Source organism: Euwallacea fornicatus, chromosome 11 (genome assembly GCF_040115645.1).
Source record: "Euwallacea fornicatus isolate EFF26 chromosome 11, ASM4011564v1, whole genome shotgun sequence".
Lineage (NCBI taxonomy): Eukaryota > Metazoa > Arthropoda > Insecta > Coleoptera > Curculionidae > Euwallacea > Euwallacea fornicatus.
The window spans coordinates 616,788-628,553 of NC_089551.1; the positions used below are offsets into that span (position 1 = coordinate 616,788).

Genomic DNA, 11,766 nt, shown 5'->3' on the forward strand with positions numbered 1-11,766 from the left:
GTTTGGGGAGCCCGGGCCCCTGCAATTCACTTCAACTGTTACTCTATAAATGGCGACACAATACAGTTAAAAATTATAATCAGTTAACATCTATCCCTTTCTATTCAACCATTGTCGCATGCATCGGAAGAAGTAAGACTGAATAAAACCTATTCCATCCTTCTACCTGATTGACATTTGGTTTGGTGTCAAATATTGAGGTTATGAATATAAAAACATTAGATTTTTGTTTATAAGTTAGACCCACGGAAGTTGGATCTGTAAAAAAATCGCAAGAAATATTAACATTACTAAAACTATGGCACAACAAAAAGACATATTTTCCAAACGCAGAATACCAAAACTAAAGACTTAAAGTGAATAAGCAGCTGGAAGCCCTGCAAGAGGGAAACAGATCATGGTATTTTTGGGCCTAATCTTCCATACATTTGTCTTTTTTTAATCCCTTAATTTCTTTAATACCTAAAATGTTTTTCGGCACATTCCTGTTACTCTCATTCGGAAAAATCTGAATGAGAGGGCAATACAAATGCAGCAAAAACCAATGTCCTTTAAATCCAAATTTTCCAGGATGCAAATGCCAATTCCAAAAGATACATTGCTATAGCATCATGTGCATTTGCGAGCCACTTTATATCTCTATGGGGCCGCTTTGTTTTTGATGATTCAGAGGCAATTGTCAAAAACAAGGACATCTTACCAGAAACCCCTTTGAAATCAGTGTTCCTAAATGACTTTTGGGGCACCAACATTGCATTAAATACTAGTCACAAAAGCTATCGACCTCTCACAATATTGTCTTACAGGTGAGATGGTCCTAATTAAATTTGCAGCCTAATTCACAAGTAAGAATTTTAGATTAAATGTGTTCTTTTCCAATGGGCGATTGGATGCTTTTCAGTTCCATACTGCCAATGTGGTGCTGCATGGCATGTTGTCTATCATGGCTTTGCCATTTTTTGAATGTTTGCTCAAAAGAAGGAAGTACAGAAAATCATTGGCCCCATTAGATGATCCTGCTTTTACTGGAGCTTTGCTTTATGCAGTCCATCCAGTGCATTGCGAGGTTTGCTAAAACTCTTAAATGTGGGATGTTTATGGATTGAAGATGCCATTTATGAGAAACAGGGTGTTAAAATTTTTACTTCAATCCAACACCCCAATTCCCAAAGACCCTATATATTATTTTTGATGTAACTGGAATCATTTTCAGGCAGTTGCAGCTTTGGTTGGACGGGCGGACATATTAGCTGCGGTATTGTTTATCTCAGTGATTATTTTATATAAAGTTTCTTCAGGACATACCTTTTGGATTGTAATGGTGCTGATGTTGACAAGTTCTGCAGTATTGTGCAAAGAAACTGCCATAACAATTCTGGTAACAATCTTAGATTTCTATGAGAGGAATTAGAAAATTGTCAGTTTTCAGGGTTTCTCTGCAATGTATGAATTTTATCTTCGTAAAAAGCCTTCAAAAACCTTCTGTTTTCGTTTTATTGCATTAGCAACAATAGGGTCTTTGATAATGTTTCTGAGACTGAGAATAATGAACTTTGAAGGACCCACATTTAGCCCCACAGATAATCCCTCAGCATTTGCCGATAAACTCTTCGTGAGGGTGTGTATTTTGGCAAGCATATATAATTTCGAATAATTTATGCACAATTTCTTCAGATATTCTCCTACAACTACATTTATTTTTTAAACATTTTGCTGCTCATATGGCCCCAATGGCTCTGCTTTGACTGGTCAATGGGCTGCATACCACTGATAGAGTCCTTTTATGATTACCGCCTATTTTTGGTGCTACTTTTTTGGATTTTAGTGTTAATAGTGGCTCAACGACTCATAAAGAACTTCTTTCAAATGAAGATGTAAGTTTTAATCTTCCACCAAAATTGGTTCTGCAACTTAAAAATATTGCAGGGACGTCACAGCAGTGGCAGTTAGCCTCTTAGTGATCCCCTGCATCCCCAGCAGTAATTTGCTGTTTAAAGTGGGATTTGTGATTGCTGAGCGCAATCTGTTGATACCAAGCCTGGGGTACTGTCTCCTTATATCTATAGGACTCGAGAAGCTTAAGAGCCGCATTGATCGCTTCAAATTGGTACTTAGTCTTTTTTGTGAATAGTTCTAATTAACGAATTAGCTGTTTCAGGTTTTCACAGCGATATACCTGATTTTGGTCGCTACTTTCATCGCAAGAAGCATGCAGAGAAACTATGAGTGGCTAACTGAAGAACGGCTTTTTAAAGCAGCCCTGAACATATGCCCTTTAAACGCTAAAGTTCACTACAATATGGCAAAGGTGGCTGCCGACCAGGGCCGAAAAGCGGAGGCACTGGCAGGTTATCAAAAGGCCCTTGATTTATACCCCAACTATGAACAAGCCATGAACAATTTAGCCAACCTTCTCCGAGAGTCTGGCGAATTGGAAAAGGCAGAAATTCTTTTACGAAAAGCTGTGGAGGTGAGGCCCAATTTCGCAGCTGCTTGGATGAATTTGGGAATAGTACTGAGTGGAAGGGGGCAACTCTTGGAGGCCGAAACCGCCTATAGACTTGCAATTAAACACAGGACCAAGTATGCAGATGCTCAATATAACCTGGGGAACCTCTATTTGGATATGGAAAGGCATGAGCAAGCCCTAGTAGCCTGGAAAGAGGCAGTCAACTTACGTCCTAGTCACGTGGCAGCGTGGGGCAACACTTTGGCCTTGTTGGACTCAAGAAATCGAGCTCATGAGGCCGTAAAATTAGGGATTTCAGCTTTGAAACATGTCCCTAAAGCGCCGTCCATTCACTTTGCCCTTGCCAATGTTTTGGGAAAGTTGCGCAGGTAATAATTAGTCATCGACTGTAATATATTTTTTATTGTAATGATTGTTCCAGATTTCCTGAAGCAGAATTCCACTTTCTGCAAGCGATTAAGCTCAACGAAAACAATGCTCTGTACTACTCAAACTTAGGGGTATTGTACCACCGTTGGGAAAGAACAGAGAAAGCCCGTCAGATGTATTTAAAGGCCATCAAATTAGACCCCCAACTCGCCTCTGCGAAAGCTAACTTGCGTAAACTTGAGGCGAAGGAAAAATAAGACTTAATTGTAATAATCCATAAACTGAGTAATACCTTTTTAAGTCATTCCTTTTTGTGATATTTGTTTATTTGAGTGTATAAATTTAATAATTATTATTTATTTATCACAATCATTAGTCCATTTATTTTTTCGAAGTTAATAAGGGGATATTGGTTACATCATAGAACTACTTTTCACATACTTCCATAGTAAACCGCCCAGGAACAATATGCGCCCATTGGTAAAGACAAAGAGAAAGAAACATCGAGATTATTCACGTGCGACCCTAAGCGACGACGTTTCACACTGTGCTGTCTGATTCAGACTGTAACTCATCGCAATATACGCATGAATGTGTCAATCGATGTTGCCGGTCGTTTCGCAAATGGCCTCGACTTAAATGTAGGAGTGGTATAAAAATCCCACTAACTATTGAATTCATTCAAGTTTCGGCAACAAGGCAGTGCTAAACCATATGGTTTCTAAAAACAGATGGTATATCTTACTATGTAATAAAATAGGATAGATATAGTAGGAATTTTACTTTATCCGCAAGATGTCTCTGCATTGACATTTCGACTTTCAAAGTGATATTCCACGGCCGCCATCTTTCTTTTCATCTTCGTACAGAACCATGACGGGTTTTAGTGAAAAGGTAATTTCTCAATTTAACCCTTATTTCCTTAATTTAGATAAATATACTTGGATAACGAACTAGCGTGTATTTACCCCTACTCAGCTCCTTCATATGTGCAACTTCACCTCCAGTCCTAGGCCTTACAGGCCGCTTTGACTCCGACCTAACCTATAACTAGGGACAATACGCTTTGGGCACGTGTTTATACTGGTAATAATACCCCTTCCGTGTTTTCCAGCCGATCCTCATTGACGGAAGGGGCCATTTGCTGGGCCGACTTGCCGCAATCACCGCCAAAACTTTACTGCAGGGAAACAAAGTCATTGTTGTGCGATGTGAACAACTGAACATCTCGGGCAACTTCTTCAGGTAAGTCTTGATCTGAGATTGGTACTTAATGGTACTTATTCCTGCCATATCGACTATGTTTAACTTCCTTTTCCAGGAATAAACTAAAATTCATGTCATTTCTACGAAAGAGATGCAATGTAAACCCTGCTCGTGGACCTTTTCATTTCAGAGCTCCTTCCAGGATCTTCTGGAAGACTGTTAGAGGTAAGTTGCAGCGTGAGTTGTCGTAAATTAAGAGACAAGTTCATTTATGTTGATTAATGGTTTGAATGATTATACCAAATCTTACCTACATTATTTGAAAATTTAATGAAAAGGCCTTAATAACAATGATTTTTTTAAACAAAATTTGACCTAATAGCCTCCAGAAAATGCTAAGGAAGTAACAAAATATTAATGTATATAGGAATGTTGCCACACAAAACAGAAAGGGGCAAGCAGGCTCTGCGTAGATTGAAGGCATATGAAGGCATCCCTCCGCCATATGACAGAAGGAAGCGTGTCGTAGTGCCTGGAGCCCTGCGCGTTATCTGCCTTAAACCTGGACGCAAGGTATGACATCTTTATGTTCTTCATTATTTCCAATCAATCTTTCACATGATTATTTTACTTATTACCTACATTATTTGAGAATGTTTCTGTGATATAGATTTTTTAATGATTTTTTAATTCATAAATATTGATTACACTTCTTTTGAGGAAACTTCTCCAAAACACTTTTTTTTTCAGTTCTGTCATGTAGGCCGTCTGTCCCATGAAGTTGGATGGAAGTACCAATCGGTGGTACGTGCTTTGGAGACGAAACGCAAGGTGAAGGCTGTATTGAGCATTCGCAAACGTGACAAGCTCAAGAAGATCACGCATTCACTGACAAAAGTCACACACAAGTAAAATTACTGTGTGACTGTTGTCTTTATTGTCATCATATGATAGAAGTCTTATGATTACAATTAAGACAGTGTTTAAGATAATAAAGTTTTTAATTTACAATTGTATTACTTGTTTGGTTGATATATGGAATTAGCTGACAATATGGTTTTCCTTCTGCAGGACAGGGATTGATGGAAAAATGGTAAGATCTGCGTACAAACATGTTATAATAATTATGAAATGCTAATAATAAATAAGCATGAAAATATACTCTATCCTAATTCCAACACTTAAAATAATTTACAGCACAGTCAATAAATTAATAATATAAGTTTGAGTATATACAGGGTGGAGAACTTTGTATTTATAAATATAAATGAAAATGGTGAAAATCACTTTTGAATCCAGATCTGAAAGGCAAACAATCAAAAGACTTTAATCATTACTAAAAGAATGTTCTACTCATATTTCCCCATTTATAGTTTCCTGTATATAAGCAAACATTGAAGTTCGCTCACCCTTTACAAAATTAATCACAGTTTATCATTATAATATGAAGCAACGCTTAAATGAAGTCACTGAGCCTCCTACAACTTTAAAAGCATACAACCCTGTCATTACCATTATGGCATACAAGGGAACTAAGGTAGCTGAATAGATCTGATAACGATTGAATAATGTCAATGTTGTGGCCAACAAATGTGTCAGAACCACATACCCAATTTGGACCTTATTCTCATTATCAAAGCCGTTGAAAAACAGCACACTCCAGAAGGTGTGTAGCAAAATAAAACACAGTGTTGTCGCCGAACTTGACAGAAAAAACATTTCGTTTCCAGTTACTAAACCCACAGTCCCTGGGCCGACAGCATCTGCTAATATATTCACTAGTGAGAAGGCTCCACTAATAATACCAAAACCTAGGCCACTAACATAAGCCGAAATGTGCTTATTGTCAATTAGTGTTGCATGATCATCTGTGATTTTCATTAGTCCAGTTTCGGCTTTTCTCAAGATGCGATAAATGATGAATCTGAAGGCTTCTTGGAGGATCACTGAGCAAATTGCTCCAAACGCAAGATATTGTCTTAGAGGCACTACTGCAAACCATATTATAGACGACAGGAGAAGTGACAAAAGCCAAAAGAAAGCCGCGGCTATAAGTATTATGATCCTGACTGGGTCTTGAGCAATAGTGAACAAAAACATTGCAAAGGGGGCGCCGAATGCCAGGAAAGTGCAGCCGAAAAATTCCATCACAGTCATTTTAAAACATGTAGTTTAAAGTACACAATTAGTGGATTAAAATTGTTGAAATGAGGCTCTGCCCCTTTGTTTGGGACTCCCAAAAACACTTAATATGCGCAGGGGCCCTTCCACGTTGACATTGCTGGCAGATCTCGATGACGAATAAAGCTAAATATATCCTTATTTATCTGAATTGACTAAACAAAGAGAGAACATAATCTAACGAGACACGTGTCGCAGTTTTCGACAGTGACGTTTCCGAAAAGATCATGTTTTGTTACTCAAACAAAAACAAAAGGGCTTGTGGGTGGGGGACTTTTAAACGATTGATAATTATAAATTATAATCAATCGTAAATCCCTAAAAGGGCAAAGGTTCATTGCGCCCTTTCCCTTCGCCCTTATATTTGTCCTGAATACAACAAGCAAGATTATTTTTGGTGTTAATAGAGAGTTCCCTTCATTGAAAGTTCTGTATCCCCCATAAAAATAGACAACAGAATGACATCATTCTGTATCACCAACAAAATGAGCAATAAATGAACCACATACATTCCAAATGGAGGTGTAAATTGACAATCTAAATATGGTAAGCGATTTTCCGCGTTCCCTTAAACGTACAAGGCTCATAACATAAATTTTCAGTCGGGCAGTGTGAATATTTGTGAAATAACTGAAGATGTGCGACAAGCCCTGAGAGATTTCCGGTTCAGGAAGTACAAAGACACTGCAGCACTTGTCTGTAAGTGTACAACCCTCTTTACTACCCCAAAATGATACCTCTACTTCTTCAGTAAAGGTGGATCGAGAGAAACAACTCATTGTTATAGATGAGTATCTAGATGACACAAACATCGAGTCCCTTCAAGAGAGCTTGCCAGGGCATCAGCCACGATTTGTTATTCTATCATACAAACAAGAACATAAAGATGGGAGAATTTCATATCCTTTGTGCTTCATATTTTTCACTCCTAGAGATAGTCATGCAGAGCTGCAAATGATGTATGCCGGCTCAAAGTTGGCTCTACAAAAGGAATCTGATGTCTCCAGAGCATATGAGATTCGTGAGTTGGAGGATCTCACTGAGGAGTGGTTACTCAGCAAGCTGGGGAATTGATCGATGGTGTTACCACATTCCTATACACAAGTTAGTAATATCGATTATAACTGCTATTGCAATAATAAAATAAGCCTGATATTTTATCTCTTTATCCTATGTCATTATTGTTAGCAAAGTAGGAGCAATATTTACATAAAGGATCAATTTTAAACCAAAAAGGTCAAAGACTTTATTATACCCTTCCCCTGCATCCTTAGGCTTATCCTGAACATAACAAGCAAAAAAAAAAAAAAGGTTTTGTTAGAGAATTCTCCAAACACAAATTTTTGCACCTCAAACGAAAATGGAAAACCCAGAATTACATTATTCTGGAGCATAAGTAATAAGTGAACAATATACTTTGCAAAGATAAATTTCAATTAAATTTACATGTGGGTAGCAATCTTCTGTATCCCTTGGATTGAAAAAGGTACATATTTTTTGCTTGTAACGACAATCGTGCAGAAATGTAAATGGTGCATGCAGGCCTAAAACTAGCACTGCAAAAGAATGCGATGTTTCCAGAGAGTATTAAATTTTTACTAGGAAAATATTGCTGAGGAGTGGTGCTACGCAAAGTCCAGCATCTATTTATTGTGATTACAAACTTTATCACTTTGTTGGGCATTATTGCTAATAATAGCTATTGAAATAATGAATTAAACTTCTATTTTACCTCTTTATTGTATGTCATTATTATTAGTGAAGTAGGAACAATATTTACATAAATGAATGACAATATTGGAACAAAGAACACTGTAAAAACTTACAAGAATTAATCTCCACCTTATAAACCACCAAAAAAAAGGAACATTCAGTTCTAAAATTTCCTCATGACTTGAAATTTTAGAACCGAAATCCTTAAACAGAACCTATTCCTGCCTGCCTTTTGCCAATTTGACTTGGGGATGGTACGTTTGCCGAAATCGTGTTTAAGCAATCAACACGTAAATCATTCTGCAACAAACAGGTTAATGCTAGAGATTTCGGTTCTATGATGAATTAATATACAAAGTCATGTTTGCTCAAGACTCCAGAGATATCCTTTCTAAAGCCATTACGTACCCATATAAATAATAGAAGAAGGAAATTAGGTAAAATGCAAGTTTGATCCAGCCCTCCCTTTGACACAGCGTTAACTGGTCCGCATTCATAATACTGGTTGGGTCATAGATCCCCATGTAAGAAGACATAACCGGCCTAGTGCGGTACCTGTGTATGTGGTACAATATCAGCGGTAAATTTAGCAAGAATGGTAACCATTCTCTGGAAAACACGAGGAGTAGGTTGAAGATCAAGTGCACTATGTACTCAGGTAGAACCAACTATAAATAACAAGCCCAATAGTAGAACAAGAGAGTTTCTGCGTGCTTGAATTAGAACTTACCGGGTTTAGTGCATTACATTGATCTATAGGGTTTTTGTAATCGGTTTTTAGTTCGTCAAAAGCAATCACATGGAATAATGAAAAGAATATAAGAAAAGCGTCTGCTATGAGGGCAATAATGTACGAAAAGGCTGCAAAATTGAATACCATGACTGACTTATTTAGATAATTGATTAAATTCAGACGTCCTTAGTAATGTTAGTAAAAACTGTGATTAAAAAAAAATATTATTTCTTATAGAATTGGTTGTCATATTTGACAAGTGTCATTCATGACATTTACTGACGTAAATAAAGAAATTATAGATTTTTAAAAAATATTTGTGGACCAAGATGGCGAAGCATTTAGGTGTAGAGCTGCCGAGGCATAAAGCACTGGAAGCAAAAACTCGTCAATTTCTATACCAGCTCCATTGTAGTAACTCCCTGTTTAACTTATAGATCTACACGTTGCTATGCATATATTTTATGAAAAAACAGTCCATAAATCACTCTCACGTTTATTAAATGTCGATAATACACTATTTAATTGCAAACAAGTTAAAAAAAACGATGAAAGTTAACTTAGGAAAAACCTAATTATCTAATTAAATATTTGAAAAAACGGCTAATCTAACTGTCAACTGATTCGATGATGTTTTGATTCGTGAATCTGTAATTTAACAGATCATATTAAGTTAGTTCAAACCACGCTCCACTAGATGGTACTCATGTCGAAAATTTCCGTAATGATACTCCACACACATAGGCGTAGACTGTGGGGTTGCTGCATGTTGGTGAAACATTTTCACTATAAAAAGTAATGAAACAGACCTCAAAACCGGTTTAAGAGCCAAATAACAGTAATTGCAACTATTACAATAATCGTTGAGATTAAGTTCCAGGCTTTACTGTTATTAATGTAATGGTTCTCGGTAATATTTTAATAATAAAACATGAAATAGATGAGAGATACGTACGTCCACACGTACATTTATAAACTTCACTTATTTCTTAAGTCTGATGCCAAAATCTCGGATTACAATTTAAGCTCTATTCCTGAGTTTCGTATTGTTTGAAAAGCGAACGAGACGTGTCGTAAATACTAATAACCAACAAAATAAAGCTGTCGAAACTGGGACGTTAACGATCAAAATTAATGGTCGAAACTTAAAATATTCTTCTTTATTTTCAATGGATACGGTTTGGGGATTAAGCCAACTTAAATGATATGTTGGGTTTACACTCAAAACAAACACATCGTCGAAATGTTTAGGACGTATTTTGAAAAGTGTCATACTAAAGCTTTCTGTTTAGTAAACCATGCTGGAAGTTGTTTTACAAACACTAATAACAACAATATGAGATCCTCGAATGCGCATAAAAGATCCTTTTTATGTTGTTAGAAAGGAATAATGTCTAAAAAGAGCTCAACGGTCCTGAACGTATTTATAGATCTCCCGATTAAGTAGAAACTAAATAGGGGTGCAACAAAAATCGAGAAACGAGAATAAATATCAAAGTAACGGCCACACGTATACGCTAATGACACAAGTAGCAGGCGCGCATTCCAGACTATTAAAAGCGAGATTTACGACCCGAAAAAAGTCAGCCTCTAAACGTCTACAAATTGTTCAGCCGGTAAATGAGCCCCATTTGTCACCGGGCCTAATACACCCAGTCACTTCCAAGTTAATTTCGTACGCCCGGTAAATCTGTATTGTTGACACGTTTATTAGTATTAAGTGTTTCGACGTGTCAACATCCCGTGGGAAGTGAAAATGATATTTTGCGTATGAACACCGCAATAAGGGGACATTAATTCGATTTTTCGGCCAAAGACGAGTCGCCCATGCGACGGGATTCTGATTGGTCGGCTGAAGAAAAAAATCGAGTAGTCGTGTGATCGGACTCTTGAGGCTTTAACGTCAATTTGAAGCAGTGACAAAGTGACGTGGTTGATGAATAGTGCTGCTTTAAGCCGTCTAATTGCACCTTCTCGAGGGTTCCACCTCCGGAGCACCCATGATTTCTTTTCCTGAAGTGACTCGAACAGCAGTCAACGGATTGTCAGAGCCTCCCCCCGCAAGCAGGAGCTGGTTCTGGGGGTTACAACATCCGCCGTTATAGCAACCCCGGCCATAATTACCGTCAGCTTCACCCCCTGCATGCGCAACGAGAAAGGGGGCGTCAATTCGGGCCAATGGCGAACTCCGCACACCGGAGTCTTTCCGAGAGTATTGATCAGGGGGTGGCATTTTCGGTTTAGAAATGTGCCGTTTGTTATTAAATATCTTTAGACCTCGAAGAGCGGTTCTCACACACGTATAGTACATGACCCAAAGCTAAATATATCCTGACACGTTACATAATTCGGGGTCACATTATCACAAGCATAAATTAAACATTAAAAATTGATGTATCAGCAGTTTAAAATAGTGTCACCGAAATAATATGTGCTTGGGAAGACGGTTTATCTAGGACAAGACGGTTATTGTAATACGAATTATTGCTTCACGATGCCATACCAGTAACGACCAGACCTAATTCCTGGCCGGAAAGTCCTCGCGAACCCAATAATCGGCCGATTGACACGTTTCACAAAAAATTTCGAGGCAAACGCGGCCGGGCGCCAACCGGCCCCAAAAAAATGGCAACAATGCGACTTTCTTTTGTTTGAAAACTATCGAGGTCCCAGATTAGGGACAATGGCGGCTAGAGGGCGTGCCACCTTGCCGGATTGCGACAGTTGTTTTTTTGCTTCGGGTGGAAACTCCCGCAGTTCGCCTCGCAGAGGAGAGTCGAGGTCGTGAAGGTTCGCCCTCTGCGATGACGCGACGCGTCCGGAGGCCCGACATTCCTTCAGCGACGTGATTAATGTCGGGCACGAATCTGGATTTAAATCTTCCATATGTTTAAAACAAATATCTTGTTTAGTAAATATGGGGCGTTCAGTCGTTAATGCCCCAAAGGGACCGCCCGAGTGTTAAACTGGGGTGGAAGTTATTTGTGTATCCGGCCCTTGTTGTGACGAATCGCTCACAATACTCTTGCCCTATAATCCGAGCCGAAGCGGCCTCTAAAAATATTTTTTCCTACGTGGTGACAACCCGCGTTCG

General features: G+C 38.3%; 5 protein-coding genes and 1 long non-coding RNA gene across 7 annotated transcripts; 3 read left to right on the plus strand and 3 right to left on the minus strand.

Moving 5' to 3' along the window:
* Nucleotides 1–205: 205 nt before the first annotated feature.
* Nucleotides 206–3,208, plus strand: LOC136342015 (protein O-mannosyl-transferase TMTC4-like). The gene is made up of 9 exons (XM_066287446.1): nucleotides 206–400; nucleotides 571–806; nucleotides 859–1,066; nucleotides 1,214–1,378; nucleotides 1,430–1,618; nucleotides 1,675–1,874; nucleotides 1,927–2,107; nucleotides 2,159–2,838; nucleotides 2,892–3,208. The coding sequence occupies exons 1-9, from the start codon at nucleotides 398–400 to the stop codon at nucleotides 3,094–3,096; spliced, it is 2,067 nt and encodes a 688-aa protein (XP_066143543.1). The 5' UTR covers nucleotides 206–397; the 3' UTR covers nucleotides 3,097–3,208.
* Nucleotides 2,482–3,452, minus strand: LOC136342023 (uncharacterized). Its single transcript, XR_010732592.1, has 3 exons — nucleotides 3,270–3,452; nucleotides 2,679–2,856; nucleotides 2,482–2,614 (listed from the first exon to the last, which is right to left on the minus strand). It is a non-coding gene; the product is annotated as an uncharacterized lncRNA (long non-coding RNA).
* A 138-nt stretch (nucleotides 3,453–3,590) lies between these two features.
* Nucleotides 3,591–5,061, plus strand: RpL13A (ribosomal protein L13A). The gene is made up of 5 exons (XM_066287455.1): nucleotides 3,591–3,733; nucleotides 3,954–4,084; nucleotides 4,161–4,270; nucleotides 4,473–4,618; nucleotides 4,796–5,061. Exons 1-5 carry the CDS (start codon nucleotides 3,713–3,715, stop codon nucleotides 4,955–4,957), a joined length of 570 nt encoding a protein of 189 aa, XP_066143552.1. The 5' UTR covers nucleotides 3,591–3,712; the 3' UTR covers nucleotides 4,958–5,061.
* aph-1 (gamma-secretase subunit Aph-1) lies at nucleotides 5,028–6,345 on the minus strand. The gene has a single exon (XM_066287454.1). The coding sequence runs from the start codon at nucleotides 6,200–6,202 to the stop codon at nucleotides 5,483–5,485; it is 720 nt and encodes a 239-aa protein (XP_066143551.1). The 5' UTR covers nucleotides 6,203–6,345; the 3' UTR covers nucleotides 5,028–5,482.
* Nucleotides 6,346–6,451: 106 nt separating this feature from the next.
* Nucleotides 6,452–7,461, plus strand: GMF (Glia maturation factor). Its single transcript, XM_066287457.1, has 3 exons — nucleotides 6,452–6,772; nucleotides 6,829–6,925; nucleotides 6,978–7,461. Exons 1-3 carry the CDS (start codon nucleotides 6,770–6,772, stop codon nucleotides 7,298–7,300), a joined length of 423 nt encoding a protein of 140 aa, XP_066143554.1. The 5' UTR covers nucleotides 6,452–6,769; the 3' UTR covers nucleotides 7,301–7,461.
* A 480-nt stretch (nucleotides 7,462–7,941) lies between these two features.
* cni (protein cornichon) lies at nucleotides 7,942–8,937 on the minus strand. Of its 2 annotated transcripts, XM_066287324.1 has the most exons (3): nucleotides 8,670–8,932; nucleotides 8,348–8,607; nucleotides 7,942–8,239 (listed from the first exon to the last, which is right to left on the minus strand). In XM_066287324.1, exons 1-3 carry the CDS (start codon nucleotides 8,817–8,819, stop codon nucleotides 8,215–8,217), a joined length of 435 nt encoding a protein of 144 aa, XP_066143421.1. In that variant the 5' UTR covers nucleotides 8,820–8,932; the 3' UTR covers nucleotides 7,942–8,214. The 2 variants fall into 2 exon arrangements, with proteins under 2 accessions (XP_066143421.1, XP_066143420.1); XM_066287323.1 differs by lacking the exon at nucleotides 7,942–8,239 and having other exon boundaries at nucleotides 8,293–8,607; nucleotides 8,670–8,937.
* Nucleotides 8,938–11,766: the final 2,829 nt, after the last annotated feature.